At 56.3% G+C, this 27,699-nt stretch overlaps 11 protein-coding genes across 12 annotated transcripts; 6 read left to right on the top strand and 5 right to left on the bottom strand.

The window, feature by feature from the left end:
- The first annotated feature begins 444 nt into the window (after nt 1–444).
- Nucleotides 445–2,519, top strand: H310_14021 (hypothetical protein). Its single transcript, XM_008881732.1, has 6 exons — nt 445–1,102; nt 1,159–1,569; nt 1,623–1,705; nt 1,755–1,869; nt 1,913–1,994; nt 2,050–2,519. Exons 1-6 carry the CDS (start codon nt 455–457, stop codon nt 2,493–2,495), a joined length of 1,785 nt encoding a protein of 594 aa, XP_008879954.1. The 5' UTR covers nt 445–454; the 3' UTR covers nt 2,496–2,519.
- Nucleotides 2,520–2,631: 112 nt separating this feature from the next.
- On the bottom strand, nt 2,632–4,429 carry H310_14020 (hypothetical protein). The gene is made up of 7 exons (XM_008881731.1): nt 4,178–4,429; nt 3,977–4,124; nt 3,703–3,921; nt 3,467–3,655; nt 3,252–3,419; nt 3,044–3,195; nt 2,632–2,995 (listed from the first exon to the last, which is right to left on the bottom strand). Exons 1-7 carry the CDS (start codon nt 4,384–4,386, stop codon nt 2,755–2,757), a joined length of 1,326 nt encoding a protein of 441 aa, XP_008879953.1. The 5' UTR covers nt 4,387–4,429; the 3' UTR covers nt 2,632–2,754.
- A 987-nt stretch (nt 4,430–5,416) lies between these two features.
- On the top strand, nt 5,417–7,717 carry H310_14019 (hypothetical protein). Its single transcript, XM_008881730.1, has 2 exons — nt 5,417–7,049; nt 7,112–7,717. The coding sequence occupies exons 1-2, from the start codon at nt 5,486–5,488 to the stop codon at nt 7,597–7,599; spliced, it is 2,052 nt and encodes a 683-aa protein (XP_008879952.1). The 5' UTR covers nt 5,417–5,485; the 3' UTR covers nt 7,600–7,717.
- Nucleotides 7,718–8,035: 318 nt separating this feature from the next.
- Nucleotides 8,036–9,145, top strand: H310_14018 (hypothetical protein). Its single transcript, XM_008881729.1, has 2 exons — nt 8,036–8,381; nt 8,428–9,145. The coding sequence occupies exons 1-2, from the start codon at nt 8,063–8,065 to the stop codon at nt 8,889–8,891; spliced, it is 783 nt and encodes a 260-aa protein (XP_008879951.1). The 5' UTR covers nt 8,036–8,062; the 3' UTR covers nt 8,892–9,145.
- Nucleotides 8,038–10,843, bottom strand: H310_14017 (hypothetical protein). Its single transcript, XM_008881728.1, has 8 exons — nt 10,636–10,843; nt 10,463–10,543; nt 10,080–10,394; nt 9,936–10,027; nt 9,573–9,867; nt 9,436–9,509; nt 9,261–9,372; nt 8,038–9,188 (listed from the first exon to the last, which is right to left on the bottom strand). The coding sequence occupies exons 1-8, from the start codon at nt 10,822–10,824 to the stop codon at nt 8,997–8,999; spliced, it is 1,350 nt and encodes a 449-aa protein (XP_008879950.1). The 5' UTR covers nt 10,825–10,843; the 3' UTR covers nt 8,038–8,996.
- Nucleotides 10,844–10,987: 144 nt separating this feature from the next.
- On the top strand, nt 10,988–18,585 carry H310_14015. Of its 2 annotated transcripts, XM_008881726.1 has the most exons (20): nt 10,988–11,059; nt 11,115–11,201; nt 11,250–11,267; nt 11,329–11,471; nt 11,535–11,672; nt 11,731–11,809; nt 11,873–11,948; nt 11,997–12,273; nt 12,328–12,683; nt 12,735–12,880; nt 12,940–13,344; nt 13,393–13,674; nt 13,722–13,934; nt 13,977–14,058; nt 14,108–14,224; nt 14,279–14,441; nt 14,498–15,020; nt 15,077–15,100; nt 15,141–15,214; nt 15,257–18,585. In XM_008881726.1, exons 1-19 carry the CDS (start codon nt 11,000–11,002, stop codon nt 15,147–15,149), a joined length of 3,198 nt encoding a protein of 1,065 aa, XP_008879948.1. In that variant the 5' UTR covers nt 10,988–10,999; the 3' UTR covers nt 15,150–15,214; nt 15,257–18,585. The 2 variants fall into 2 exon arrangements, with proteins under 2 accessions (XP_008879948.1, XP_008879947.1); XM_008881725.1 differs by having other exon boundaries at nt 15,077–15,214.
- Nucleotides 15,795–18,464, bottom strand: H310_14016 (hypothetical protein; the record flags this gene model as incomplete). Its single annotated transcript, XM_008881727.1, has 1 exon — nt 15,795–18,464. The coding sequence occupies one exon, from the start codon at nt 18,462–18,464 to the stop codon at nt 15,795–15,797; it is 2,670 nt and encodes an 889-aa protein (XP_008879949.1).
- A 112-nt stretch (nt 18,586–18,697) lies between the features above and the next one.
- On the bottom strand, nt 18,698–20,576 carry H310_14014 (hypothetical protein). The gene is made up of 3 exons (XM_008881724.1): nt 20,124–20,576; nt 19,710–20,063; nt 18,698–19,656 (listed from the first exon to the last, which is right to left on the bottom strand). Exons 1-3 carry the CDS (start codon nt 20,535–20,537, stop codon nt 19,153–19,155), a joined length of 1,272 nt encoding a protein of 423 aa, XP_008879946.1. The 5' UTR covers nt 20,538–20,576; the 3' UTR covers nt 18,698–19,152.
- Nucleotides 20,577–20,997: 421 nt separating this feature from the next.
- H310_14013 (hypothetical protein) lies at nt 20,998–24,589 on the bottom strand. Its single transcript, XM_008881723.1, has 11 exons — nt 24,009–24,589; nt 23,660–23,953; nt 23,430–23,607; nt 23,043–23,372; nt 22,848–22,992; nt 22,716–22,798; nt 22,569–22,655; nt 22,221–22,500; nt 22,030–22,162; nt 21,487–21,970; nt 20,998–21,424 (listed from the first exon to the last, which is right to left on the bottom strand). Exons 1-11 carry the CDS (start codon nt 24,269–24,271, stop codon nt 21,173–21,175), a joined length of 2,529 nt encoding a protein of 842 aa, XP_008879945.1. The 5' UTR covers nt 24,272–24,589; the 3' UTR covers nt 20,998–21,172.
- Nucleotides 24,590–24,693: 104 nt separating this feature from the next.
- On the top strand, nt 24,694–25,359 carry H310_14012 (hypothetical protein). Its single transcript, XM_008881722.1, has one exon. The coding sequence runs from the start codon at nt 24,727–24,729 to the stop codon at nt 25,330–25,332; it is 606 nt and encodes a 201-aa protein (XP_008879944.1). The 5' UTR covers nt 24,694–24,726; the 3' UTR covers nt 25,333–25,359.
- A 61-nt stretch (nt 25,360–25,420) lies between these two features.
- On the top strand, nt 25,421–27,687 carry H310_14011 (hypothetical protein). The gene is made up of 3 exons (XM_008881721.1): nt 25,421–25,635; nt 25,683–26,803; nt 26,853–27,687. The coding sequence occupies exons 1-3, from the start codon at nt 25,447–25,449 to the stop codon at nt 27,301–27,303; spliced, it is 1,761 nt and encodes a 586-aa protein (XP_008879943.1). The 5' UTR covers nt 25,421–25,446; the 3' UTR covers nt 27,304–27,687.
- The last annotated feature ends 12 nt before the right edge of the window (nt 27,688–27,699 follow it).

Here is a 27,699-nt window from a genome sequence, read left to right as displayed (position 1 = left end):
ATCATTTAATCTCGCTCGGGTCCCAACTAAATCTACCATTGGGCTTGCGTTGAAGAGGAACACGAACGAAAGCAAGCGTTGTCTACTGCTGGAATCGCACTGGCATTTTGGACAATGACTTGTCCATGTTCACATCAAACGTGTCTGTAATGAATTTGAATTGATTGGTTTTCGAAGTCTGTGCAACAATTTATACCTCTATATTTGGATGTATTGCGGTGGGTTTTCGAGCACTGCATTCCGCACACACATGCATCTAACCGCATTTGCAACTGCATTCTTTGGTGCATGAGCCAACGAGATTGATGACGATACAACATTGCAACATCCGAAATAGTTGGTACGATTATAGTTTTGTTCCAGACTGTATAATCACGTTCCAGACTGTATGACTTGATTGGCCAAAATTGAAATACTCGGAGTATCGAATATGCCAATATACTGCCTACTTCGTATGAATTTCCGCAGGATTGCGACCATGGCGTCCGCAGAACATGATGTGGCCCCTTCTCCTGCCGCCGCACCTCCACTGGATATATCTCCGATGAAAAACAAGAAGTGGATGTATGTAGATACCTCAGGAGGACAAAAAGGACCCATGGACGAAGCTGTGTTGAAGAGATTACTTCGTCGTGGCCTCGTCCAAGGCGATACGTTCGTGTGGTCGCCAGAGCTAGCCATGGCAGAATGGAAAATGGCCAAGGACGTCCCTCTGTTCACGCCCGTGTGTGTATTGTGGCAAAAAATCCCTCAGTGGCACTACTTTGACCACTTGAAAGTGCAGCAAGGGCCGATCACAACGGCGGAGCTCGTGGCAAAATTTGAGGACGGCAACATCGACGGGTTGACCCTCGTCTGGAGCTCGTGCCAAGTCGTTGCAACATGGACCCCACTGGGAGAAGTGAGCGTCCTGAAGGAAGAACTACTTGAGATCAACCTCGAACGCGAAAAGGAAGAGGCGATCTTGGCGACCAAGGAAGCGATCGACCCAAAGCTTCAGACATTCCATGACGACACGACTTCCGGAACGCGCGCGATTGTTGCTGAAGACGGCAAAGAGTTTATTTACGACAGCGAAACACGCAAATGGGTCACTCCAGAGGTAAATGGATCTCAAATTCTTCATCGTTTGATGCGTGGCCCTCACTTCAGCCTCAGGACAAAATTCTCGAGGAACTGGAAGACTTGGCGGAACTTCGCGACGAGGCTGCCAAGACGCCTTCAGCTGCCGTCCAGTCCGTAGCAGCCAGTCGCCCCATCGAAGAAGGAGTTCCAGCCGAACAGACGGCCAAGAAAGACGGAGGCATGGTCGACCCAACAACTCCCACTACCCCGGCCGCCACCACGACCAATGGAAACCCGAAGAAACGTAAAAAGTCAAAGTCAAAAAAGGCAAAATGGACTGCATCCAAGTACAAGACGTGGGTGTACATCAATGGTCTACCTCTGGACATCACTGTCCAAGAAGTACATGACCATTTTGTCAAGTGCGGCGTGATCCAGAAGGATTTGCACACGGACGAGCCCAAAATCAAGTTGTACCGGAACAAAGACACGGGAAAGCTCAACGTACGACGTTTAGATTCCCGCGGACACTGGCACATTCATCGAACTTTGCGTAGGGAGATGGCGCGGTGTGCTACATGAAAGAACCATCGGTGGAACTGGCGCTGCAGCTTCTCGATAAGTCGGACATTCGACCCAAGTCGGACCATTGATGTGATCGCATCTGTGGCTAATACACTCCTCGGTAGGTGTCCCATTGACGTGTCGGTCGCCGTGTTCAACCAGAAAGGCGACGAATTCGTCGAGCGAAAGCGGACCAAGCTCGACAACCGCGCCAAAGTCAAAAAGTTCGAGCAGGAAAAGGTGCGATCCATCCTGCGAAAGTGACACTGCATCGTGTTGTTAGGCCTTGTCGTGGGGTGCCGGCGGCGACGAACAGTTTCGCATTGTTGTGCTCAAGCACATGTTCAAAGTCGAAGACTTTGCAGGTACGTCCGTGTCTACTGTGACGATGCTGATCTTGACACGGGGTGATGTGGTCAGACAAAATCGAAGGCGACGAGCTCAAGGACGACATCAAGAAGGAATGCGAGACGCTGGGCGAGATTGCGAAAATCACGTTTTTTGAAACGCATCCACTGGGGGTGGTCATCGTCAAGTACCACGACGCCGAAAGCGCCGAAGCGTGCATTGAAAAGATGAACAAGCGATGGTTTGCCGGGCAACGCATCGAATGCGGGTACTGGGACGGCACCAACTATGTGATCAAAGAGTCGGAAGTCGAAGAAGCCGCGCGGACCGAAGCGTTTGGGCAATGGCTCGAAGAAGGGTCGAGCTCGGACGAGAGCGACCACGACGATGACGCAGGACACATCCATGCAGGCCGACGGGTCTTGCCAGATTCCGACGATGACGACGACCAAGTACCGACACGTTCGGGCAACCAAGTCCACGCCGGCCGGGTGCTGCCCGACTTGGACGACGATTGATCAATGTAGCCTCGTATGTTTACCTCGGTGGTGGGTTGGCTTCGTTGGAGTGGCGATGCATCCCATCAAAACGGATGGGTGCATCGCAGAGACTGTACCGGCCACAAAGCATTCACGGCAATCGGAACACACGAAGCAGAGCACAGCGGAATGTTTATTATGCAAGGTCAAGACTCGTGGTTCGAGTCTGTTGTGGTCGTGCAACCTGCACTAGGATTCAGTCGCGCCGTGTCGACCTCATGCTTGGGCGACAGCTCCGTCAGAGGGTTTCGCGCTCGACGTGTCGCCCGGCAAACTTGCACGGACGTGACGAAATGTCCCGTTTGCAGCAGCACGACCACGAGTACCCTTCAAGGGGGTACTGGCGGGGAAGGTATCGCCCGGGGTGATACGTGCACGACTGGGCGTTGTTCTTTTCCAGTGTGAACGACTCATGGCAGTTTTTGCACACGCGCGGCTTCTTGAGTACGTCCATCTCTTCCTCAACTTCCCGGCGCAACCTAATGGACACTCACGTGAGCGACGCCGACATGGCACGCAACACGTACTTTTCCTTCTCCTTGTGCTTCCACGACGCGTCGCTTTGGACCTTCTTGAGAAAGTCGCCGTGGACGTCCAAGAGCTGTGCCTGGAGCTTGGCATTTTCGGCGGACAATTCGTCGATGCGCTCGTTGGACGATCGATTCATCTCTCGCAAACACTGGCAAACAAAGGTTGCGTCGTTATCGATCGACACAAGCCAACGGACGGGCCTACCTTGATTTCAGTTTCGTGCATCGACAACGCGTGTTCAGTGTCCTTGTCGTGCTTGTTGTGCTCGGTAGACAGCCGGCGCAGGTCTTTGTTAATTGCTTGGAGCTCGGAAAAGTCTTTCTTGAGGACGTTCAGCTCGGTGCGGACATCGACGTTGTCCGTGCGTAGCTCCTACGCATTTGGGATGACAACGTGGCGGCGACTGTGTTTGTTCGTACGTCGATCGTGCGTTCGCGAGTCTTGAGCTTGAGCTGGAGCGCGTCGACTTCGTTTTCGAGCGACGCAATGCGGTGCTTGGACTTTTCACTCAATTCTCGATTGATGTCGGCGACTTCGGCGACTGTGCGGATTTCCTTTTGAATGCGGCTGTTTTGGCTGCGCGTCGAGTCCCAAGCCGACTCAACAGACTGCAGGATCGAATCGTTCACGGCGGACACCAAAGAGCGATGCGTACCTCAAGTTTGGACGTTAGCCGCTTGCATTCGTCGGACTTTCGCTCCGCCAGCGTTTCCGCCGAGTGCAGCCGCGCCTTGAGGTCTTGAACCTGCGAATTCAAGTCGGCTTTGCGGTTCTTGAGCTCGAGGATTTCGATGCGCATCATTTGGAGGCGGCTTTCCGTCGAATGGAGCTTTGATTTCGAGTCGTCGAGGGTCTTGAGGAGGACGTTCGAGGTCTACGTCGTCACCAGTATGAGCACGAAGATGCGCTGACACGTGTGCGTGTCGTACTGTGGCATCGAGCTTGGCGGATGTCACGTCGGCCTTGAGCCGCTTGTTTTCTTTTTCGAGAAAGCAAATGTTCTCGACCGCCTCTTCAAGCTTGTCGCGGTATTGTTGCATCTGGCTCGTGATCTCAATACGCTCCTTTTCCTCCATCCTGCCCGACACACCCTGCGGTGAGCTGGTCGCCGATAGAGCACCTGATCGTACCGCCGTGACGTGGACGCGCTGTTGACAATGTCGTCCGAGATTTCTTTGTACCGCTCCAGTTCGCGCAGCTTTGCCATGGACTTGGCATTCGCAACACGGAGTTCCTGGTATTCACCAAGCAGAGACTGGTACTTTTCCTCGATCGACTTGTTCTTCTTCTTCAGGAGTTCCTCCTCGATACTCCAAGCCTTTTTCGGCCAAATACTCATGCTGCCTGCCGTCACCGCTTGGCTTTGAAATGGTCAACTGGCCCCGACTTCATCGTTTTGAGCTCGTTGGAACCTATTCATAGGCTGGCGCGGCTAAACTTAGCGTACCAGTGCTCCGCAGGCACAAATAGAGCCCAATGACCGGCAACAATGCCCACGCCTTCGCCGGAAACCCACTCGAGGCCGACCACATGACCAGTTGAAACTCCTCATGTCGTTTCCCTCTGGTGAGCAGTTTCCCTCTGGAAAGGCAGGACAGTAACAAACTGACGCGGGCTCGACCTTGCCTCGGCGCCAGTCCTTATACATCACACACGTGTGTGAAGGGCACTCCAACCAACCTTTGCACGTGCCGCCTGCCAGTGCCCACAAGCGATTCCTCTTTGCGTCCTCGAGTGGTTTCTCGGCATTCACCAGCAAACACACCTGGTCGCTACCTCCAGTGTTGAGCTCGAGATAGGCTGCTGTTGAAAGGCAAACGTAGAAACACGATCCGTCGTGGCACTCTGCGGCGGCACATTCCTCTGGTTACAGCATGAACCGCCGCCGCAGTGTCAATGAATGCCGCCTCCCTTCCCGATGAGTCGAACGAGCGTTGCTGCACGTGGATGATCCCGTCACGACCGTCGCACGATAGGTTGTGGCGGATGTCCTTCCAGCACCCAGCAATTTACAGGCTCGTTGCAATGGGTTGGAGCTTGTAGCCGTCTCAGCGACCTCATCTGCACGACTAGGATAACGACAGTTCATGTTGATCACAGAATGTAGCAACTAGGCCGTTCGATCCGTCCGCTGCGTCGTGACACTGACATAGAAACATCGCATTCTCGTGGCTTCCCACAGCGCATTGCGTGCGTGCAGGGAAGAGCGCAGCGTTACGCCGAGGAACATCCAGCGTCCTCGACCAGAGCCATGCGGCAACCATCACCACTCCTCGGTCTGGTTTGAATGAACCAGATCGAACGGGTCCGAATTTGACCTATTTAGGCAAAGGCAACGACGAATTCTCTTGATTTCAGTATACGAGTGGGCAGCGTCCGTCTCTCAACCCTGCCATTCGAGCTCTGAACGTCCGTCGGCCGTCTGCCCGACGCACGCGATGCGCGGCAATGGATGCAATCCGCAGCCTCTCGCCCAAGTGAACGAAGAAGGATATGAATACCAGTATGCTCGTGACTCCATCTTGACGGGCTCTGCGGCGCCGTCCATGGAAGACCTTGCGATGTTTGGGACGGCGTCAGCGGATCCCGAAGCCATGACGGAAACCTCGAGTGAACCCGACACGGACGATGACAAACGATACGAATCGCAGTACATGAGTCTAGGTCAGCAATATGGCGCCCGCAGCAAACAAAAGCGACAAGAACGTCGGATGCAGGAGCTACTGGACGTAAAAATGCAGTCGTTCAACGGCGTCTCGCGTGGGCGCGGCACGTCGATCACGGACCCGGTGCGCCACACCTTCACCGACGAGCTCCCACCGCCAGTGTCGTCGGCGATGAGCAGCAGCTCGCTCAATTCGTCCCGAGCGTCCATGGTGATGGGACCTGTGCTCCAGTCCATGGCGCGAAGGGACGTGAACGAACGCCATCGCCGCGCTTCCATGCGATCGTTCGAAGGTTGGTTGTTGAAACGCGGACAACGCGTGAAGAACTGGAAGCGGCGGTACTTTACCTTGAACGGCCAAGAACTCAAGTACATGGAAGGGCCGGGCGCGAAACCCAAGGGGTACGGGATGGTCGTGGGCGTCAAGAAACTGCATGAACTTCCATACGCTCTCAGCATATCGATTGTTCCCAACCGCACTTTGGACGTACAAGCAGAGAGTACGGACGAGCAGGAAGCGTGGATGCAGCGCATTCTCGATGCATGTGGACACGTGGCCGCGACGACGCCGCCGCCGCCACCAGTTCTTCATGTAACTCTTTCGTCTGCTCCTGCGACGCCGCCACAACAATTGGCAGCATCGTTGCAATCGACGCTCGAGCCACCGCGACCGCCGACGGATCTGAACATCGCACCGCCGTCCGTTCCCGTACGGCGCACCAGTTCGTTGTCGTCGCGGAGTTCGACGAGCCACCACGAGAGCGACTATGGAATTCAAAGTTCGTTGGACACCGCGACGACTTGCGAGGGCTGGCTGTACAAACAGGGCAGCTTGGTCAAGAACTGGAAGAAGCGGTGGTTCACCCTCCTGGGCGAAGTGCTGTCGTACCGGGACATGCAGTCGTCCGTCGCGATCAAGGGCTACGGCCGTGTACAGAGCGTCCAACGTTGCATGACGACCCACGCATTCGGACTCCTCATCGAGCTCGACAACAACCGCAAGCTCCACGTGTACGCCGAGGACGGAGACACGCAGAAGCGCTGGTACCGAGCGATTGCCCAAGTTCTGCAGCCGACCGCGACGTCATCCGAAGGGGTAGCCGGTAGCGGACACGCGCCCCTCATGTCGGCAAACCAGACCTTGTTCAAGCAATCCAAAACCCACGGCGGATACATCAAGAACTTTTCAGGATGGATGAGTGTGCCGTCCGGCCTGTTTAACGCCTCGTGGACCCGGTGCTTTTTCACGTTGCATGGAGTCGAGCTCGCGCAGTCGGACGACACGCCGTCCCCCGTCGTTCGAGTCGGCGTCATCCAAAAAGTAGTGCCGTGGGAAGGTAGTCCTCGCCACTTGATTTGCATGCGCGGGGGTACGTCGCTCAGGGCGCGTCGTTTGTAGGCAAACCTGGGGGCCTTGAATTTCACTTGCTCGGGCAAAAGAACGTGTGGCGGACACTGTGTCCGTCGATTCGTGCCGCGAACGCGTGGATGGCAGCCATCGAAGACTGCCAAGGACGCACCCGGTACACCGTGGACAAGTTTTTGCGGTCGTGCGACGCCAAGAAGCTCCCGACCATCATGTGCGGGTGGCTCACGAAAACGTCGACGTCGTCCTCCAAGAAACACGCGAGTGGGCTGCGACAGTACTATGTGCTGCGGCACCTCACGTTGAGTGTTGCTGCAGACGTGGACCTCCCACCGCAAGAAATCGACGTCGTGACCGCGATTTTGTTGTCGGACGATCATGACTGCGCTCTCGTGTTCAAGTTTTCAACGGCGCCAACCCTCGTCCTCGAATGCGACTCGGTCGAATCGTGGACGCGTTGGCAGCGAATAGTGCGCACATGCCTCAAGGAAACGCACCGCGCCAACTACATCTTAAATTAACTAGCCACCTTTCTCGTTGTATGCTGCCTATCCATGGTTGTCTGTGCGTGGACGTAGCCCGCAATGAGTCGGAAGACGGACGAATCTCGGAATTGGTGGCGCGGTCCTCATGCTTGGAAGAAGGACAGTGGAAGGATCTGAGCACGTATGCAGTCGGAGAACAGACGAAACTCACCATGTTCACACAGCATGCGCGCCAGATGCGATGAAGACATACCAGGGACGGCGCTGTCGAGGATGCATGTGCCTAGGACAAGCGTAGACCTCTCCGCTCCGGCCATCGAGCCTGGTTCACATCGCCCGGTTGCCACAACGTCACGAGTCGGAGAGATTCCTTGCCATAAAAATATGCGACAAAGTGGATACAAACTCCTAGATAAAAATCAACGTCTATTTTCTTCCGATGGAATTCAGGTGGCGTAATCCACTTTTTTTACTCGAGATTCCGTTGATAGGCATCGCCATGAACGTCGTCAACGGAATGGCCGCGCCGTCCGAGCGACGTCGAGAAATGGCCAAGAAGGTGTCGCGACGGCAATCGTCCTTGGCGAGTATGAGCACCACCCGCCTCCTCTCGGCAAACCAGAACGACTTCAAGCAAAGCTGCACCCATGGCGCGTTCCACAAAAACTTTGCCGGGTACATGACGATCCAAACAGGTTTCTTTGGGACGTGGAAAACGTGCTTCTTCACCCTCCAAGGCATTGAGCTTTCCGTCGCAGACCACGAAGGGATGGCCGCTAGTCGCAGTGACACGATCGCCTTCGTTGCAGCGTCCAGAGGTATGCCATCGAGCTCCTTTGGTCTCTCTCGCATCGTTGTCTCCAGGCAAGCCAACGTTCCTTGAGTTTCACATGAAGTCGAAAAAGGTATGGAAGACTCGATGCATCTCGCCGGACGTGGCAAACGCGTGGTTTTCCGCCGTCGAAGACTGCATGGCCCGTCTCTCATACGGTGTCGACCGGTACCTGAAGAGCTGCGCGAAGCGACAGACTCCAACCATTCTGTCTGCCTGGCTTTCCCAGCTCGATTCGAAGGGAAAGGTCATCGGGCGGTACTTCTACGTCCTGCGCCACTTGACGTTTAGCATGGCCCCAAACATTGACATCGTTCCCGAAGTGTACGACGTGGTTACGGGTGTGAGCGCCGCGGTGCACGACGGCGCGATGGAGGTCCGATTTGAGACGCAGCCCCCGATGGTGCTTCGATTCGACGCGATCGAGTTGCTCCGCGTGTGGCACATGGTTGTCCGCACGTGCATGAACGAGCCGTCCCGAGCAGCATTTGCATGAGGCGGACGTCCCAATCTCTCCACCTCGACGTCGTCCTCCCCACGGTCGATGGTTAAACTTATTCTCATTGCATTGATGTCCCTTATTCCGCTTGTCGTCGCGTCACTACTTGACTGTCTTGGACAGTGCGCGGACAGCGTCGAGGCCGATGCGGATCGTTTCCTTGGCCGACACGTCCTTGTCGGCCCAGATCGCAAGCGACAGCCGGCAAATGACTTCGATAAACTCGACGAACACGACAAACTGCTTCTCGCCGTCCTTAATCTCACTCATGCCAGTGAAGCACTGGTTGATCGCCTGCAAAAACCACATGACGCATGCCCGACTCACGCGGCATGTCCGCTGTGATCGTCGAGCGCACCACTGTACCTGGTTAAACAGCGCCTCGTGCTTGTCGCTATCGCCCGTGCAAAAGATGCCGCTGTCTTGGACCAACGACCGAAAGTCCGACACGCTCAGGATCGGCCCCTCCACGTTGTTTCTGCACGAGCTATGAGCCGTCCGTCCTCCGACTAGCAGGGTGCGCCAGCGGAAGACAACGTACTGTTTCCCGGACGCGTATTTGTCGTATACTTTGGCGAGCTTTGGTTTTGCCTCTTGGAGCATCGACAGCATCCCCTGGACATGGAATGCGTCGGCCATTTTGTCTGAAAAGGTCGCATCGAATGATGGGGATCGTACGTCCGAGTGCAAGTTGTCGCGAAATGGCCCCGTCGTGAGACGAGTGCACGCCGGTTTGACCGCGTCCTTTAGCGCCTTCTCCAGCGCCGGCAGGAAGGCCAAGTCGTCGCCGTACATTTTGTTGTACGTGACAATTGTGCTCACGAGCGCCTGGATGAACCCGACGCGGGACAAGGCGACCTTTTCGTTGTCGGGCAGCGCCTGGACAAACAGTTTGTCGAGGAGCGATGCGTCCTTGACATAGTGCAGCAACGCTGTTTCATGCACAAAGTGGCTGAACTCAGCGCCGGACATTCTGTACATGGATCCCAGGACACTTGATGAGGTGGCAACATTCGCCTGCATGCGTCGATACGGTCGTACGCGAAGGAGTCTTCGCCGTAGCCGAGGCCATAGTGCTTAAAGATCGCGACGAGACTGTCGTAGTACTTGAGGAGGACATCCTCGGCATCTTCCTGACAGAACACCAACATTTAATGGCGAATGCCACAGCGAACAGGAATTTACTTTGTCCTTGGGGTCTTTGAGGAATTCGTCAATCTCGAGCTGTGCCACGTCATGGTAAAATGCGCTCTCGAGCTCGTCTTGCGAGATGAATTGCCCCGATTTGAGGTGGCTGGCGTGGAACGACGACGAATATCCCTGGATGTTGCTGTACACGCTGCTGCGGTTGTCTCCCTTGGAGAAGCTCTCGACGTCGTTCTTTTCGTCCGCCGCGGTGCTTTTGTCGTGGTCGACGTGCTGGTTGTTTGCGTTGGAGAATGCCGACACGGCCCACGACGACAGCTGCGGCACGCCGATGTCGTCGACGGGAACCTCATGCTAGTTGAAACATGTCCCTTGCTTCAACACGGCGTTTTCGCGGGATGATTTTCAGACACGGCGAGTACCTGAAGCACAATCGTAATGGTTTCGTTCTCCCGAACACACTCGACAATCCGCGACCACGGACTCAACAAGCCGCCCTCAGACTACATCGACATGAGTTTTGTGGACGATGACTATGAGCAGCACCAGCACAGTCGAGCGTGCGAGTCGTCGATACAAACATGCACAGACGTACGTTTCGGACTTCACTGGGGAGGTAAAACCCGTTCTTGGAATGCGCATCTTCCCGCGTTCGGCATCGACCATGGGGAAGCATGAGGGCGTAGCGCTGTGCCGCCACCAGACCCAGCCACTTGATGCTTTGCATGCCTTCGCCGCATGCGACTGGAAACGTCAGCCCGTGCACGGCCAGCGTAACTTGCATGGTCGCGAACGACTTGGAATGAACCGCTGATGAAACCCCCACACCTTCAAGGTGTGTTTGCCTACATCTATTGGTTTAAATTGCTTTCAATTAGCCAATCCAATTCGATTATGGTGAAATTTCCACGAATGACAAACGACGAAGTTTCGAGCATTCACCAATTGAGCGGGACACCATGCCACGGCCGACGTCGGACGCGCTCTTCCTTCCAAGCGCGAATTGGTACTGCTCTCAAGTAGGAAGATGCTCAACCTGTCAAATGGATCTTGAGAGCTGATGGAATGAGCTAGCTTGGAGCGTGGGGACACCTCCAAGACGCGTCGTCGTTAACTTACTTTCTTGCATATGGTTGCAAGTCACGTGTTGCAATCTACAAGGTAGGCCCCTCCTTCTCACTCATGCACAGGCTCAAGGCTGTGTGGCAGGTGGATCTTTCTCCCGAGGTAATGGGCGCTGGTGCATGCCGCAGGTGACGGGCGAATGCTGCATCCGTACATGACATAGGGCACTTTTTCCCCACCTCAATTTGTCGCCGACATGGCACGCGGCAAGCACGACAAGAAGGTCACGTCAGTGACATTTATCCACGGAACGTACAGCGAGCTATTGTTGGTGTGTGCAGGCGAGGAAGGGTCGATTCAAATCTGGTTCGTGTCTCCCATTTGCGTCGGTGCTGCAGCAGGATTCAATGCCGGTAACCATGTTCACAGGAATGCGTTGACGCTCGAGCTTGTGGACCACCACAAGAAACACAAGACGGCAGAAGTGATGGCGATATCTTCCAAGGACGACAACGTCATCGTGGGCGGGGACAGAACCGGCGTGCTCAGTGTTTGGACGCGCAGCTCGTACGGACACACCACACCATTCCACCATGTTTCAAACCACTGGCGCATTCCACTGCAGGGGACACATTGGCTTGCATACTCCGATTCCCAGCGATTGCATCTACAGCATCGCCGTTTGTCCGCAACGCAAGCACCATGTTCGTATCTGCGTTCATCCATCAAACCCACCCATCCACTCCTTCCCTAAAACGTTGCCGCAGGTGGCAGTCGGGTACCGCAGTGGAAAACTGCTTGTCTTGGACATCATGGACGGTTCGATCGTCGCGCGATTGAAAGGTGTTGTCGAGTGCGTGGTCACTCCCAAGTTGTGACCCATTCGAGTAGGCCATGACGAAGAAGTCCACGCCGTCCAGTGGCGCCCAAATGCCACCACCGACTCGCCCGTGCTCGCGTCATCGTCACGGGATAAACGCATTCGCATGTGGGATGGGACGTCGTGGGAGGATGCACAGATGTTGCACGAATGGACGTTGCCTCGACCCAAGAAAAACATTTCAACTCACCAGCTCGGCCGTCTCTGGCTCACGTTTTGCTGGATTCCGTCGTCCAACTACGGCATCGTATGCAGCTCGGTCACTGGTGACATGCTTCGCTTTGAATGGTACGTTGCCTCCTTCGATGTCGGTCAGATCCTTGAGTGATTTGCGGTGGGCAGGACCCCCAACCAGAAAAAAGTAAGCGCGCCAACGGTGTTCAAGCACAGCCACACGCGGTTGATCTTCAACATTGTGCCATTGGTTGTATCTCGAACAAATGTCCTGTTGCTGTCGATTTCGATGGACCGAGACGTGCGACTGACGCATCTGGCGTCCATGGAGTGCCATGCCAAGCTTGTGGGGCTCGGTGGCCATGTGTACGCCCTCCAGCGCCATCCAAAGTCGGCAGTCGTAGCCGGAGGGATTGGCGATCAAACTATTCGCGTGATCGACTTGACCAAGCCCGAGCTCTCGTCACAACTGCTGTGGAAGGGGTTGCAGAGCAAGGTGACCGCAGTCGCGTGGCATCCCATACGTACGAAAAATCGCCTCCGGTTCGTGTGATTCCATGACATATCGTGGATAGTGCCCTCGCTTCTGGCGTATGGCACAGAGGAAGGGCACATTGGTCTTTACAACGTACAATCGCAAGACCACACACGATTCAAGACCCATCACGGCGGCATGGTCCGTCAAGTCCACTGGATCATCGAGCGGCCGACAACGCCCGCGGTATATACCGCTCCATCCGACTTGTTCAATTGTTCGCTGAGTGCTTGACCTCGACGTAGAACGACACGGCCGACGTCTGGATGAAAAGCTTGGAAAGCATCGAAAATGGCGACGTAGCTCTGGACGAAGCCACCTTAGACACAGCCGCGCCATCGACGTCGTGCGTGTTGTGGAGCTGTGACGTCGACGGCGCGGTGTACGCGTCCAACCCCGACACCCCGGAAGCAAATTCGATCAACATAAACAAACGACTAAGTGTGCCCAAGGTAACGTGTGTGGCGTGGCATGCCGACGCGTCCACTGGGGCGATTGGGACTCCTGAAGGCGCTGTGGCTCTCGTGACTTGCCAAAGTTCGGCCTCCTGGACGACGCTGCATTCATATTACGACCATTCCAAGCCTGTCACAGCTCTCGCGTGGTGCGTGCAGTCGTCGCTGTTGGCAACAGCTTCCACCGATGCATCGGTGGGCATTACCTCGGTAACTCCAGGCGGCTGACCATCCACTTTCTAGATTTGCGTATATGCACTTCAAGGTGGCGCCGTGTCTCCCATGCAGCACCGCTTGACGGGTCACGGCGGTGGAATTACATGCTTGGACTGGTCGGCGTCGGGGGCGTTCCTAGCGTCGGCTTCGTTGGACGGCACGGTCCAGGTGTGGAAAGTTGGGCACACTGATGGCTTCAACTTCAGGGAACACTGCGGTCGCGTCCTGGCAGTGACGTGGGTCGACGACACGAAGTTAGTTAGTGGCGGCGAAGACCAGACGATTCGAAAATGGGCGTTTGCCGACCAAGTACGTCCTTTGTGTTGGCAAGTTTTTGAGTTCCTTGAAATGCGTAGGTCCACAGCATGCCACCCAAGCCGAAACCAACAGCTGAGGCAACTCCAATCTCGAAATCTACTGCCGCCACCCCCAAGAAGAAGGACCACAAAACTGTGGTGATGAAGGCAGCATCCACGATGTTTCACCAGCAGTCTGGATTGGCAGCAGATATTGGCAATGCACAGCCGGTGACAGACTTTCTGCGAGACGAACAAGATCTATACGAAGCGGCAAGTCTTGGCACGAAGAAATCCTATGACCTTTTCAAGTAGGAAGGGGACGTCGAGGCTTCCGGGCGAGTCTTGCTGCTGCAAGGACGCATTGGTGAAGCGCTTCGATTGGTAGCCCGGCATGGTACACCCTCTCGTTTCAATGGGGGCAATTAGCATCAACGGTTTTCCAGGCAAGCTGGGCCCGACCTGGCTCATGCACGCTCCGTTGGCAGGCTTGGATATGTGGCGGGAATACACGCGATTGTATGCCAACCAATGCCGCGAAAAACGCGACTTTTGCGAGGCCGGTAGGTCGTTCCCTTTTTGTGGCGCAGTGCACGATTTGGATTTTCCATTTGTAGTGCTGGCGTTCCTGTCCATTGGAGAGGTTTACGCGGCCATTGAATGCTTTGTCAAAGGAAACATGTGGCTGGAAGCGCTCAAGTTGATCGAGCTGCGGTGTGCACCTGCAGACCCCATTGTTGAGGAAACGAAGCTGCTCTACGTCGCGCACCTGAAATCGCTGTACGTTCCGCCACGATAATTTAGCTGTGCAGGTCGCTAAACATACCGCCGGGTAGGGAAAAGTGGAGTGAAGCTGGACAGTTCCTTCAATCGTTATCGCTTGTCGACCAAGCATGTGCATGTTATCTGCACAGCAACGACGCGTTGGGACTTGCCCTGGACCTTATGGACCCCATGACGACATCAGCGATGACACTAATGGATACAGCGACCCGGGCGATACTTGGCTGCCATTATGACGTGGCGCAACGAGCGGTGGACATGCTGTCTTCAACGCCGCACAGAGCCGAGGCGTTGTTGCTTCAGGTGTATGTGTTTTACATTCAAGAGTACTTATCCCCGATGTCATCCGAGTGGAATGTCGCGGACACTGCATTGCTATGGTCCCTTGCCCGCGACGGCAAGCGACTAGTGTCCTTGCCCTGGTTCTTGCAGGACTTGCTTCGGCATCACGCGCCAAAGTCGGAAAACGTGTGGTCCCGAATCATTCTATGCGTGCAATCGTTGGACGGAGTGGACGATATCGAAGATTCGTTTGGAGGAGGACGGCTTGATGACAAGTTTACCAAACTAATGGAGGTAAGCACGGGTCGCTCGAGCCTTTGCCATCATTCAAACTGATCAAGGAACTACAGGCCAATGCTACAACGTACTGCGTGGTAAAGGCTCTTTGTCGCATGAGTCTTGACCTCGTCCAAGGGAATTTAATCGGAGCGTTTGAAGCGTGGAGCGCATGCCTCGAGCAAGTGACTCCTTGGACAGCAGACAACAACGTATGTGTGATCGGATTTCAAATTGAACCTCACGTCGCCCAGGGAGAGCTGCTCAAAATTTGCAGTCTCTTGTTTCCTAGTGGAGTGGACACCACTCCACCACTCGTGGGCGAGCTCGCCACCGACCCAACTTGCGCCAACGAATTGTGGGCCCACTTTTTCCTCTTCCAAGGCGTAGCATTCAGTCGCAGCCTCCGCGCCGCTGCCTCAGTCAAGCTCGAGTCCGAGGATGAAGATAACAAGCGCCGAGATATGATCCAAGGAGCGCTGGTGTTTATGATCCAATGGATCAACGAATTGCTGCCAGCGTCGTACTTGGTCGCGTTGGACGCGTCTGTGGTGCACGTGGCGCAATCGGCACTCAACGATCTCTCCCTCCTGTACCACCAGCTCCTTGATGGCACTCGCACATCGCCGTCCGATGGACTGGAATGCCCCGTCAAGGCGGAGACGAATGCGGTCGACGCCGTGTGAGCAAAGTCAAAGTCAATACATGCCTTTATTATACAACGTTATTGAAGCAAATGGAATAAATGGCTCAAAGACGATCTTCTCGTCACGCTGGCGGCTCATGGCGGGGTTAGCCGTCTAATATCGAGTCCATGAAGCTCTCTTCGTCCTTACTTAACATGGAGTTTCCCCGCGGAGTCCAGTCCATGGCACCACCGTCATCGTCGACGGATTTCCCACCGGCCACGGGGGCGCTGGACAGCAGTCGACGGGATGCCGTGACTTCACCCAGTCCCGCGCCCAACGCCGTCGGCGTCTGCTGCACCGTTGCGGGGCGGTCTACGGTCGGGGGCTCGACCTCGACAAAGTTTTTCTCGAGCTCCTTGAGGGTTGCCGGCTTGACGTCTTTCAGGCGCTTCAGGACGCGGATCTTTCCAATCAGCCGCTGGGTACACAGTGCGACGTCCATCGCAGCTTTCCGAACTTTCTCGTTCGAGTGAGCCAGAGCCGCCGCTACGGCGTTCAACACGAGCGTTGAGTTTATGTTGACGCCAGGGATGTCGGTCGTGGGGTCCGACGTGAGGCCAAACTCGGGCACGAGAAGGCGAAGGACCTGCATTTGGACGAGCGGCTCGGCGTCCTTGGCAAACACACACGTGACAACGCATTGCATCGTGTGCGTGTTGAGTCGGGCAAGCTTGAGGATTGCGCGGCAGCTTCCTTTGGACGTCCGGTTGTTGGGTTTTTGCATGCCGCTGAGCAGCCGCATGATCGATTGCATGGTCAAGTCCTTGATGGGGGTATCCCGCCAGTCGATGTGCGCGCCGTAGGTCTTGATCAACGTCGAGTAAAAGTCGATTGCTTGGTTCACGACCGGGGCGATCGAGTCATTGAGCGAGTGGTAGATCAAGCCGTTGTACGCGAGGTACTGCTGCTGCGTGTGGCTCCCGAGCACCGGCTTGACATCTCGCAGCTCTGACTTGTGGTCGTCGACAACCTTTTCAATGTCGACAAGCGCTTCTTTTCGATCGCTCCACGTTTTGCTTTCGAGTTTTCGCCACGCCACGGGCCCGGCTACCGTCTCGGCCTCCCGCATCACCGTCGCAAGCAGCGTCGTCACGCTCGCGTCATCGTCTTTAGGCACGTCAAACAACGCGATCACTTCGTCTCCGTCTGGCATCCCATCCCCTGAAGAGGATTCGGTTTGGTTCGCTGACGGGGCTTGGCTCGCTTTGAGTTCTTCGATCCGACGTTGCAAGACTTTGAGCATGGCGGGCTTGATGCCAGTAAGCGATTCCACGGCGGCTTGTTGGTCTGGGGCTTGCAAAATGGCTGCTGCCGCAATGTCCAGCGCGAGTTTACGCGTCTTTTCGTCGGCGATTTTTAGCGCCGGCACTGTCCAAGCCAGGATTTTGTCAATCGGGACGTCGGCATACCCCAACTCTGCAACAAGCTCGTGAATCAGCTCTAGTCGAGATTTGTCGAGGGGCTCGTTGTCAAAGGCGGTTGCGAGCGATGACATCGTTTGCAGTCGCGGTGCTTTGGCCAGGCGCACGAGGCCTTGGATGGCCTCCCGTTGGGTGCGCTTGTTCGAGTCGCTCAATTTGGCGAGCAAGGACGTTTGGAGGGCGGAGAGCTGTAGCACCAAAGGAGCGTGCTGCAGAAGGCGTTTGTTCTTGGCTATGAGCGGCGCTAGGACTCCAAGGACATGTTGAAGACATTCGAGCGAGCAGTACATGACTGGGGCAACGCGGTCGACAACCCCACAGTTGATGGCAGCCAGGGAGGCTGTGAGGACCGCGACAGGAGTTGGCGCCCCCGGTGCAGTCGGATCCAGCTTCTTCGCAAACAGAGATATTGCATCAAAACCGTCTTGTCGATCGCCCCACGGATCTGCGCCCAGGAGTCGCGCCACGCGCTCTCCAAACACAGACGTGATTGCTGCGCCAGCGTCAAAGTCAGAGTCTGGCTTGGATACCGACGTCGCTTCGGGGGCGGCATCGGACGAACCCAATCGTTCGTCCACGAGGTTGTCTGCAGCTGCCACGGCATTCGCCGACGCCAAGATCGGGGCGTCCTCGTTGAATGTAGCCACAACGCGGGATTTTCTCGGTTTTGCCGTAGGCGCGTCAGGACGGTCGTTTTGGTCGTTTGGCTCTGCGCGTTCCGTGACGGGTTGAATGCTTGTGCGCTTCGATGGTGACGAAGTCAACGTTTCGGACGACCGTCTTGTCTCCGGGGGCGAGACAAGGGTGTCGGGGGCGAACGACGAGGCATGATCTGTCGGTGAAAACTGGCGCTTCTTGGGCGACGACGTGGCATGGAGTTTGGATGGTGTCTTGCCGACAACGATAAGGTCCGCCAAAGCCGGCGCACTCACGAGCAATTCGTCGTCTTGGTCCTCTCCTGCGCTGTCCAAGTTGCACGGCTGGTCGTTGTTGGACAGGACAGTCTCGGATAATGTGGCACCTTCCAGAACGTCATCGTCCCGTGGCTCGCCGTGGTCGACAGCGTTGACATCGTCGTCGTCATGCTGCTCCACGTTAACGTCGTCATCGTCGTTGTCCTTGTTGGTAGACGAGTCGTCGTCCGTAGACGAGTCGAGCCGTGGCGTGCTGCCTTGATTACACTGCTCAGATTGCGGCGGTTGCATGCCACGCAAGTCGCCCTCGTTGGGCGCTGCGTCCTTTTTCTTGGCCAGGGGGTTCGTGAACTTGGACTTGAGTCGGCCCATGACGGTCTGTTTCTTCCCACCCGCCGCCGTCGCCGCTGTGTCCTGCTTGGCAACCACCGATGGCATGGCGTCTTTTGGTTGTTCGAGCACAACGATACTGCGATCCGCTGCAACGAGATGGGGGAGTGGGCGGGCAGTCGCTGCGGCGGCACAGGTGACTCGGAGCTGAATGCCTTCAGAATTGCACTGACCATCGACAGTTCGACGGGTGCGCCTTGGCCCCGAAACGACCGTCCTCGCTAAGAATACCATCCAACGACGGCTCGACATGGGATATATATATACGACACTGGCGATAACCGATGCGCACTAGCACCTCCCCTCGAGCGAACCAAAGCGTCCAGCCAACCCCACCCCCCTGCATGCCGCAGCACGGGGTGGCAATAAGCCGTCGATTTGCACATCCCACAAGTGCTGGCTGCGTCCTCGTAATCGATGCGGGGTCGTGGGCACACAATGCCCAGGATGACCTGTGCATGCACGTCTTGGATTGGAGCCATCGGAAACCACCGAGTAGTTGATTGGACGTGCTTGCCGATGGATACAGACCACGTGCAGGTTGGAGCGCAGCTCGACCTCCGCGGTTCGACTTTGGAGAGACGCACTTGCTTTCGACGGCCAGGAAAGTGGTGCGGAGCGGCTCCGTATCCCACCTAAACGACCAAGCCCCTCGTTTGAAGGGCTTCCACGAGCCCGATCGGCAGCGAGTGTTTCATGCATCGACGACATGCACGGGATGAGGCAAACGTTCTACTTAATACTGCTTACTGGGGGGGCTGCTACTGGTGCTGCTGCAGCTGCTAGTTCTTTTAGTCGGAGACGATACCTGCAGCATTCGCCGCTGCATCTCAAACACGCCGTGTGCCAACAGCGACTTGCCTGCGTTGTGTGCATGCGCTCGAAATGTCTGGAGCTTGAGGTGCTCCGGACATGGCTTGAGGTCACACCCCCAGTACTTGGCTTCATCGTCGAGGGATACATATCCCTTGTTCGAGAAGTCTTGCGACTTGAGAATGAGGATACGTAGCTTGGTCCGACTCTGCGACAACTTTTCCAGCGCGTACCAAAAGATGCGGTGCGACTGCCGCTGGGACTGCGGCTGGTTCTCGTCGTCGAGGATGTTTCGTCCGGCAAAAACCACGCGTTGGCCATGGCCCGCGTTGCCCATGGATGTGTCGGCAAATTCGCGGACGAGGTAGTTGACAGCTTCCTCTGGACTGCGGATGCTGCGCGCGTATTTGGTCCCGCCCGGCACAATCTACGGGACGATGTAGCCATGACACGATTGCATGAAAGACACGATCCGCTTACGCATTCGTCCAAAAAGCAGCTGAAGCGGCTGTTCCAGAGCCCACCCATCACGAATTCGTCAACTGTATCCCGTAATGCATCGCGGAACGGATCGAACGCCATGTTGAACTCGTCTTGGAAGCGCCAAACGTACGACAGCGCGTCGTTGGTGGGGGAAAAATTGACCTGGAAGTCGTTCACGGACACACTCGACTCGACTGGCGACGATGCCGGGACGCCATGCTGGAAGAAGCACCGGTCCGTGTTGTAGTACAGCTGCTTGGTGATCCAGTCCATGCCAAGGCGTCGCGCTTGTGTGTTCTGGAGCAGCGTCACATTACGCCAAGTGTCTGTGGCTGGCAGCGGCTGTTCGATCTACGCCACGCGTTTGACGTTAACTCGACGACGTATCCCAGGCCATGTTGCTGAACGCACTTGTGGGGTGATGACTTGGTTTGCCCACTTGGACAAAAACCGAAATATCTCCTTGTTCGTGTGGTACTTGGCCAGGAGTTCTCTAGACACGCGCTCTTGAAGCTCGCGATCGTCCTTCAGGCCGACCATAACGTCTCGCCACGACAAGAGCGGCGGCTTCGCCGTCGCTAGCGTTGTCTCGAGCTTCGCCTCGAGCGCTGCCAGTTCATCCATAAGAGCCTGTCGTTCGGACAAGTATTTGCATCGCTTCTGCCGCAGAAGGTTGCGGTTGTACACGAGTTTGCGCTGCCGCTTCTCCTCGTCCACCATCGTCATCGTCTGCATCGCCGCCGCCGAAGCGCTCTGGATCTCGAATGCTGTGCCCGTTGCTTCGGCTGGTTCGGTGCCTCCTGGGTTGAACGCGTTTTGTCGCATGGTGGGTTTTATTCCGCATTCGTCAACGTTTTAGTCACGAGTTCATTCTCTACTGAGGTTTCGTCAAGAAACCCTCACCGGTGCCATCTCCCAAGGGTTGCCTCTGCCTTGCTAGCACTGTTACGCCTTCGTACACCGCCATTCCCGTTCGATTGCACCTCATTATTGCTCGAAGAAGTTGGCCCGATGTCGTTGCGTCCTTTTAGTTAAAACAATGCAGTCAAAGTGCGTTATACTCCAGAGAAGCCTGTTTTATTCCTACACATATTACACGATCCATGGCACTCTTGACGACGATGGTATAGCCATGCGCTCGATGCGCGCCATGTGCGATATGCTAGCCGAACGACTACATGTCCTAGAAGGATGGCAAGTTCCCCTTGGCCCAGTACACAATCCCCTTGAACTGGCGCCCGCCCCCACATCCATCTCACCCCCGCGCTCACACTCCAACCCTTGACTCGCATCAAGCATGTAAGAGGCTATGCGTTCAGCGATGGGTGAACAAGGTGACCGCGCGACACGCCAGCGCTCCATGGAGCCCGCCCAGCCTCTTGGACCTCCCGCCTTGGCGCTTAGTTGGCGCATGTCAAGGCACACAATCGCACACTTGACACGTCTGTTTGAAATCACGATCAGTACCCAAACACCTTGAGCTTGATCTTGTCGGACGCCGTGGCGTGAAAGGTATAGATGCCCCCGCCTTGTCGCTTGTCGTCGAGCCACAGCCCACGATACGAGTTTCCATCGGGGTAAGTCCTCACGCCGTGCCCGTGCCGGACGCCATTCGAAAACGTCCCGACAAACACGCCCCCGTCCGCGTACCGAATTTCGCCTGCCCCCGATCGAATGTTGTGCGCCCACCCGCCTTCGTACACGTCTCCTTCCTACCACATCGTTGCTTCACTCGTGTTGCCCATCGTGCACCGACGGCCGCACGTTGACGCACCTGGTTCGTGACCATGCCATGGCCATGCTGGTCGTCCTTGGCAAAGTCGCCGATGTACACGTCCCCATGTACCCACGTGTACACGCCGTGGCCATCGCGCCGCCCGTCCTTCCATTCGCCTTCGTACACATTCCCGTCCAAGTACACATACCGCCCCTGGCCGTGGCGAATGCCTCGATGCCATGTGCCGTTGTACTGCTCCTGCATGCTGCTGCCAGGTCGCCACGTGAACGTCCCGTGGCCGTGAAACTCGTCGTCGGCCCAGTCGCCTTCAAACACGTCTCCATTTGCATACCAGAACGTGCCGCGTCCGTGGCGCCGCTCGTCTTTCCACTCGCCGTCATACTTGTGTCCGCTCGAGTACTTCATCACGCCCTTCCCGTTGACTGTGCCCGATTCAAAAGTCCCCGTGTACACGTTCCCGTTGGGCCACTCAAACGTGCCCGAGCCATGCTTTTGAGCTTGAACAAAGCTGCCGGTGTATCTATCGTTCAAAAACAACGGCCCTAGGCTGCCGCACAGCTGCCACGACGTTTCCCGTACCGATTGCCGTTGTGGTACGTCATGCGGCCTTGGCCCTCGATATGGCCGTTGACGAATTCGCCTTCGTACATGGACCCACTCGCCCACACGTACGTCGCCCCTCGGCCGTGAAACCGGTCGTGCCGCCATGGCCCTGCTCATCGCCCGCGCTTGTCAACGACAGCTCATCGCAAGAACGTTCGACGACATACCTGTGTACACGTCGCCCGTGGTCGCAAAGCGGTACACGCCGAGGCCAGTGGCGCGGTTGTCGACGAACGACCCGTCAAACACGTCGCCGTTCGCAAAGATGTACTTGCCACGGCCTTGCTTGAGGTTGTGTTGCCACTCGCCAATGTACTTTTCGCCGACGCTCGAGATGAAGACGCCGCGGCCGACGCACTCGTCGCGGTCCCACAATCCCGAGTACACGCCTCCGTTGGCGTAGTAGCACACGCCCCGGCCACATCGAAAGCCGTTCCTCCATTCGCCCTAGGGCCATCGCACGGCGTCATGTCCACCTCGGCGATGCAGCAGCATGGAATGGCAACGCACAATACCTTGTACACTTCGCCATTCGCGGACAGGATCCCGATGCCGTGGGCCATTCCATGCTCAAACATTCCTTTGTACGAGCTCCCGTCCACCTGCGCAGTCAACACGATGGCCATGAGGCGCCGCCGACCAGGAAGAACGAAGCGCATCACCCGAGAAAACGTGCCAAAGCCGTGATGTACGCCAGCGACCCATTCCCCTTCGTAGCAGTCGCCGTTTGCACTCGTGTGGATGCCTGGTGTTCATAAGATGTGTCATGCCAACTGCGTTGGAGCGACGACGACCTCGTCCGTGGATCTTTCCGTCGACCCACTCGCCTTGATACACCTCGCCGTTGGGATGCTGGAGAAGTCCAATGCCGTGGCGGCGGCCTTGGTTCCACTGCCCTTGATATCGTTTCCCGCACACGCTATTCCAGAGCCCAACGCCCTGCACCGCCCCCTCAATCACTCCGAGAGATGGGTTTCAAGTGACCGCACCTGCCGCTGACCAAGATGCCACTGCCCACGGTATCGGTCGCCGTTGGCGTAATAGTACTCGCCCCACCCATGAAACACCGTGCCGTGGACAAAGTTCCCCACGTACAAGCTCCCACTCGCGAATCGCGCCTTGGCGAACGCTTCTTCCATTCCTTTGAACGCGCTAATCCAAAGCAAATGGTCGAGTCCCTCCATGTCACATGGCAACGGCCGCGCATCGATTGCAAGCGACTTGAGATCGTCGCCACTGTCTCCGTTGGACTCCCCGTCTGGTTTTGCCACCTGCGTGGCCCTGAGCCCAGGGGAAACCGCGGGGGCAATCACGGGGGGCTGTCCAACTGCAATGTCAGCAACTTGGCGTTTGTTCATGCTGTGCATCACACGCACCTTGTCTGGAAACTGGGGGGTGGCCAAGGCCGGCGCGATCGGGGGCATCGATTGCCGCCTCGAAGCGAGGGGCCAGTCTTGGGGTGGCACGATTGTCGGGGTATTCATCACGACGGTGCACGTGGGGCACGTGGGGAACGTATACCCGACATTGCGGCCCTGGCACACTTCGCAGTACCTTTGGAACAACCCGTCATGAAACGACCCACCGCCTCTTGGGACGAACGCACCATGTGTGCTGCGTTCGTTTGTGTTCGTGGATTTCGTTGGTCGTGCTGGCTTTGAAGCGGCAGTCGACCCAGTCGCATGCGAGGAACGCAGAGTACTCGTCGGGGGGATGCCACTGGCTGTCTTGCGTGTACATTTCAAAGTAGTAAAACTCGTTTGTCCATGGGTCGAGGAACTCTTGCCATGACCCCACCGTGCGGATGAGGACGCTGCGCGACAAGAGCTGACGCATGGCCCACGGGCTCTGGAGCACCATGTTTTGCCGCCTCCGCTCCCGCAGTGCCTTCTTGCGACCTCTACACAAAGAACAAACAGCGTCCAGGGAGACGGTCGCGTTTCCTGCCCACGTACAGCCTGCCACGGATGACTCGCTGGATTTGAATCGCAGACACGTGTCGATGTCGCGCGGAACTCGCCACCTCGCGACCTTTCCACCCGCGATACATGCACTGCAGCGACGTTGCGACAAAGTTGCGCATGTTGTGGACCGTTTCTTCGTAGACGCGGGCGTTCCGCAGCAGGACGAGCATGGTCTGCTCCAACGCGTCCACACGGCGGTCGTAGATCCGCCGCAGGTGGTCGCATTGCTCGGCTTGTCGAATTGCAACATGCATGACCACGACAAGGACACGGCGAGCCTACGAACTCAGTGCGAACGAAACGGCTCCCCTGGTGTGAACCCGTTACAAGAGGACGCGATGCGCTCGCGGGAGCTTGCAAGTCCTCGTTTACGTCGCGTAGTGCTGTCCTGGCAGTGAATAGAGCTACAGTTGTGAAAGCTTTTGACTCGCGAGTAGCGAAGGCACCACAAATTCATGGCATGGACTGCAGGGTGCAAGGTTGTCGGGGGAAATGGAGGATTTCGGTCACAAGATGCAGGCCCAACGATGTCGAGCGCTGTCCATCCATGCCGCACGATTACCAGCTGTCGCGTTCGAATGAATCGATGATGATCCGTGACAGCCCCAAACGGGCCAAGCCATGCTGCAGTGGATTGGTGGCCACATGAAACTCCCGTGACAGAGGGAGTGGGCAAGGCGAGGACGTCAGCATCTCTGCCGCGATCGCGATGGGCTGCAATGGCATGCATATTCCCATTTTTCGAGTCATGAACGCCACCATCATCGAAGCTGCTGCGTGGGAATGCAAGGCATGGGGAGATTCCGTCAGTGCCTTCCGCGTGCATTTGAACTCAAACCTTGTCGAATGCTACTCCAACAATGGACGCGATTGCTTGTGGGTGACGTCCATGGATGTCTGTCGCAGTAACTTGGTCGCGGCGGATGGCAAGATGGTCGCCCAGCCTCTCAAACCTCTGCGTTGTGGACCCATGTACCTAGAAGTGTGGGGGATGACCGGCAACGACCAGCCAGGCCATTGGTGCAACTCGATGTATCCCTCTTTGAAGCTCGAGTCTCAAGCAGGAACCGTCAGCAGCCCCGCCGGAGTGCTTCGCATCACGATGACCCCACTGCCTCTCACGCCAGGCGAGACTGCTGTTCGAAACCATGACACGTCTTGGCCACAGATGTTGACTGGTGCCTCTGTGTTCATGGCGGTGGCGGCAATCGGAATGGTCCTGTTCATGTGGCGCAAGACGAAGCATCGGCAGCAGCACCTCGTCGACATGACTGCGAAGGCGCCAGCATACCAGCTCAAGCAGGACAGCATCTAGTGTGCCATCATCGGTCGATGCTACTCTAATCCAAATGTTTTTGTATTTTTTCAAAATCATGGAAGTTTCCGGATGACTGTCGAAAGATTTCGAGTTACAATCTCACACGAGTTCATGCTGATGGGGCTGCAAGGCGTCGTGGTCGCTGCTGCGGCAGTCGCGCGGTCGATGCGGGTCCACGCGACGTACAGCCATGTGGAACCAGTACGTCCAAGTGTCGAGCTGATTGCCGTGGAGAGGAGTCTGCCGGCGGATATGCAAGCGACAACGTTGTGCACGAAATACGTGGACTCGTGTGCCCAGGTAGTCGTGCATCCCTTCGCAGCTGTGGCGCCCTGACCATGTCGTAGATTGTCGACGCCATCGGGGAGCACGTGGCCTTTCTGGAAGCCCACGACCTCGACTTTTCTGTCGTCAATTTCACGATCCCTCAGCCAGACTCGAACGTGCTGTCGCTTGTCGTGGACGGCCGATTGCATTCCATTCAATTACAATCGCGACAAGATCCATCGCTGGAGGTTGCACTGTTTTGCCGCGCGCATGCGCTGTCGATGGCCGACTGCCATTCGATCCACGTCCAAGCAATGTGGAAATCCAAGTTTACATTTGCACCAGCCGCGGACAGCGACCTGACGTCGCCGCATTTGTTTCGCACCATGCGACCGCGCCAATTGTGTCCACTGAACCAGCGACTGTATCTAGAGATCGACCGCAATCTCTCTGACGTGTGCTTTTTCGTTGACACCCAAGTCGAGCCAGCGTACTGTGGCCGCCTCGATCGAGATGAGCCCATGTTCATGAAAGCCAACGTGATGCCTCAACCTGGTCCCCACTTTGTCATGGTAACCAACGGGTCCCAGCCCATGCATGCGATCTTTTTCACGATGGTGAAGCCGTCCGTGCAACTCGTTCGTCGCGGCACCTCCGTTGCCATCGAATTCGACGGCGTCGATATCCAAGACGACAGGAATCGCGTGTGCCTCGTGACGACGTCATCTGCAGATTCGTACACACCCTTTGCCTGCTTCAACTCGACCTACTTGTCGATGCACATGACGCTGCCGCCTCTTCCACACGCCCGGACCAGTGTCGTGGCGTTGGTCGTGAACGAGTACAACAAGTGCATCTGTCGGTCCAACGAGATGCATCTGCCACAGCGCGCCGACAAAACTCCTCCGATGGTCCCTCCTTTCATGTTTGCCTCGCCCAAACACCATCCGAACGTCCCGCCGTCGCGCGAGTCCATCTTGCATGCGCTGTTTGACCAAGAATATGGCGTGTTTTCCCAAAACGGCGAGGACGGGGTCTTGCAATTGCTCTTTCAGCTCGTCGCCCCGACAAACAAAATCTTTGTAGAATTTGGGGTCGAGGACGGCATGGAGTGCAACACGCGGTACTTGCGCGAGGTGCACGGGTGGACGGGGCTCTCCATGGACGGCAGCCACTCGGATCCGTCGACAAACCTTCACCAGTGCGCCTTGTTTGTCTCGACCAGTCGTCATGGATGTATCTGTCTCTAGGGCATGGATCACCCCGGGCAACATTGTCGGTTTGTTCGAGCAGCACGAGATTCCATCGCACTTTGACTTGCTCTCGGTCGACATCGACTTCAACGATTACTACGTCCTTCAAGCCATCCTCGAGCGGTACACGCCGTCCGTCATCGTCGTCGAAGTCAACTCGCACTATCGGTACCCCGACGACCGAGTTGCCACGTACGACCCCCAAGGATGGGATGGCGTGTCCAACTACTTTGGCGCGACACTTGCCGCGTTTGTCCGACTCTTGAACGGCTACACCCTTGTGTACTGCGAATCCCACGGCGTGAATTGTTTCTTTGTCAGGACCGACCTGTGGCCAGCAACGTGGAGAGAAGACCCTGCCACGATCGACCGACCGCCCAACTTTTTTGGAAAGGGGTGGAGGTATCCCCCGTCGCTCCATGCCACGTGGGCCACGGGCGTTGTTTGAATCCATCGCAGACATCCACCATTGTTTTGAACATGAAAACTCAGAGAAATGGGGACAGTGCGGAACGTGTGGGGGAGCTACGATCGTCCCCCTGGCTGGTCAAGACGTGTACCCAACACGCATCGAGTGGAAAACGAAACCACTCGGTCCACCGTTGGAGTGCCAGACAAGGAATGGATGGCAATGGCCGATTGTTCATTTTGAAAAGTGCAGCGCGTCACCGCAAGGTCTGCATACCAAACCGAACGGCGCAGTGAGTTCCCTCGAGTTTTCGTTCAAGCAAGGAGGTGTCTGTCCTCTTTGACCACGGAAGTAGTTCCATCGGAGTGTCGTGATCGTACTCTGACAACTTGTGGCGTTGATTTGAAGGACTGGTTGAAACCTAGCATTGCGTGG

The sequence above is a fragment of the Aphanomyces invadans genome, assembly GCF_000520115.1.
Source record: "Aphanomyces invadans strain NJM9701 unplaced genomic scaffold supercont1.59, whole genome shotgun sequence".
Taxonomy (NCBI): Eukaryota; Oomycota; class Saprolegniomycetes; order Saprolegniales; family Verrucalvaceae; genus Aphanomyces; species Aphanomyces invadans.
The sequence above is the reverse complement of the archived record's forward strand: the minus strand, read 5'-3'. Positions and strand labels throughout refer to the sequence as shown.

Excerpts from the sequence above, each read along its gene's own strand:
- H310_14021 (XM_008881732.1), top strand. The coding sequence starts at position 455 with ATGAATTTCCGCAGGATTGCGACCATGGCGTCCGCAGAACATGATGTG. Across the intron at positions 1,103-1,158 it reads GCAAATGGGTCACTCCAGAG|GACAAAATTCTCGAGGAACT; the intron begins GTAAATGGATCT and ends CTTCAGCCTCAG. Across the intron at positions 1,570-1,622 it reads AAGACACGGGAAAGCTCAAC|GGAGATGGCGCGGTGTGCTA; the intron begins GTACGACGTTTA and ends AACTTTGCGTAG.
- H310_14013 (XM_008881723.1), bottom strand. The coding sequence starts at position 24,271 with ATGCATGTTGCAATTCGACAAGCCGAGCAATGCGACCACCTGCGGCGG. Across the intron at positions 23,373-23,429 it reads CCCCCCAGTTTCCAGACAAG|CCCCCCGTGATTGCCCCCGC; the intron begins GTGCGTGTGATG and ends GCAGTTGGACAG. Across the intron at positions 22,501-22,568 it reads CGAATGGCGAAGTGTACAAG|GGCGAATGGAGGAACGGCTT; the intron begins GTATTGTGCGTT and ends CGATGGCCCTAG.
- H310_14014 (XM_008881724.1), bottom strand. The coding sequence starts at position 20,537 with ATGCGACAAAACGCGTTCAACCCAGGAGGCACCGAACCAGCCGAAGCA. Across the intron at positions 20,064-20,123 it reads ACCAAGTCATCACCCCACAA|ATCGAACAGCCGCTGCCAGC; the intron begins GTGCGTTCAGCA and ends CGCGTGGCGTAG. Across the intron at positions 19,657-19,709 it reads GCTGCTTTTTGGACGAATGC|ATTGTGCCGGGCGGGACCAA; the intron begins GTAAGCGGATCG and ends ATCGTCCCGTAG.
- H310_14019 (XM_008881730.1), top strand. The coding sequence starts at position 5,486 with ATGCGCGGCAATGGATGCAATCCGCAGCCTCTCGCCCAAGTGAACGAA. Across the intron at positions 7,050-7,111 it reads AAAAGTAGTGCCGTGGGAAG|GCAAACCTGGGGGCCTTGAA; the intron begins GTAGTCCTCGCC and ends CGTCGTTTGTAG.
- H310_14020 (XM_008881731.1), bottom strand. The coding sequence starts at position 4,386 with ATGAGTATTTGGCCGAAAAAGGCTTGGAGTATCGAGGAGGAACTCCTG. Across the intron at positions 3,922-3,976 it reads CCGCCAAGCTCGATGCCACA|ACCTCGAACGTCCTCCTCAA; the intron begins GTACGACACGCA and ends GTGACGACGTAG. Across the intron at positions 3,656-3,702 it reads GGCTAACGTCCAAACTTGAG|TCTGTTGAGTCGGCTTGGGA; the intron begins GTACGCATCGCT and ends TCGATCCTGCAG.
- H310_14018 (XM_008881729.1), top strand. The coding sequence starts at position 8,063 with ATGAACGTCGTCAACGGAATGGCCGCGCCGTCCGAGCGACGTCGAGAA. Across the intron at positions 8,382-8,427 it reads CTTCGTTGCAGCGTCCAGAG|GCAAGCCAACGTTCCTTGAG; the intron begins GTATGCCATCGA and ends CGTTGTCTCCAG.
- H310_14012 (XM_008881722.1), top strand. The coding sequence starts at position 24,727 with ATGGGCTGCAATGGCATGCATATTCCCATTTTTCGAGTCATGAACGCC.
- H310_14017 (XM_008881728.1), bottom strand. The coding sequence starts at position 10,824 with ATGCAAGTTACGCTGGCCGTGCACGGGCTGACGTTTCCAGTCGCATGC. Across the intron at positions 10,544-10,635 it reads TCCCCAGTGAAGTCCGAAAC|TCTGAGGGCGGCTTGTTGAG; the intron begins GTACGTCTGTGC and ends ATGTCGATGTAG. Across the intron at positions 9,868-9,935 it reads TACGGCGAAGACTCCTTCGC|AATGTCCGGCGCTGAGTTCA; the intron begins GTACGACCGTAT and ends ATCCATGTACAG.
- H310_14015 (XM_008881725.1), top strand. The coding sequence starts at position 11,000 with ATGCCACGGCCGACGTCGGACGCGCTCTTCCTTCCAAGCGCGAATTGG. Across the intron at positions 14,225-14,278 it reads ACGCGACTTTTGCGAGGCCG|TGCTGGCGTTCCTGTCCATT; the intron begins GTAGGTCGTTCC and ends TTCCATTTGTAG. Across the intron at positions 14,442-14,497 it reads GTCGCGCACCTGAAATCGCT|GGAAAAGTGGAGTGAAGCTG; the intron begins GTACGTTCCGCC and ends ACCGCCGGGTAG.
- H310_14011 (XM_008881721.1), top strand. The coding sequence starts at position 25,447 with ATGCTGATGGGGCTGCAAGGCGTCGTGGTCGCTGCTGCGGCAGTCGCG. Across the intron at positions 25,636-25,682 it reads ACGTGGACTCGTGTGCCCAG|ATTGTCGACGCCATCGGGGA; the intron begins GTAGTCGTGCAT and ends ACCATGTCGTAG. Across the intron at positions 26,804-26,852 it reads CCGTCGACAAACCTTCACCA|GGCATGGATCACCCCGGGCA; the intron begins GTGCGCCTTGTT and ends ATCTGTCTCTAG.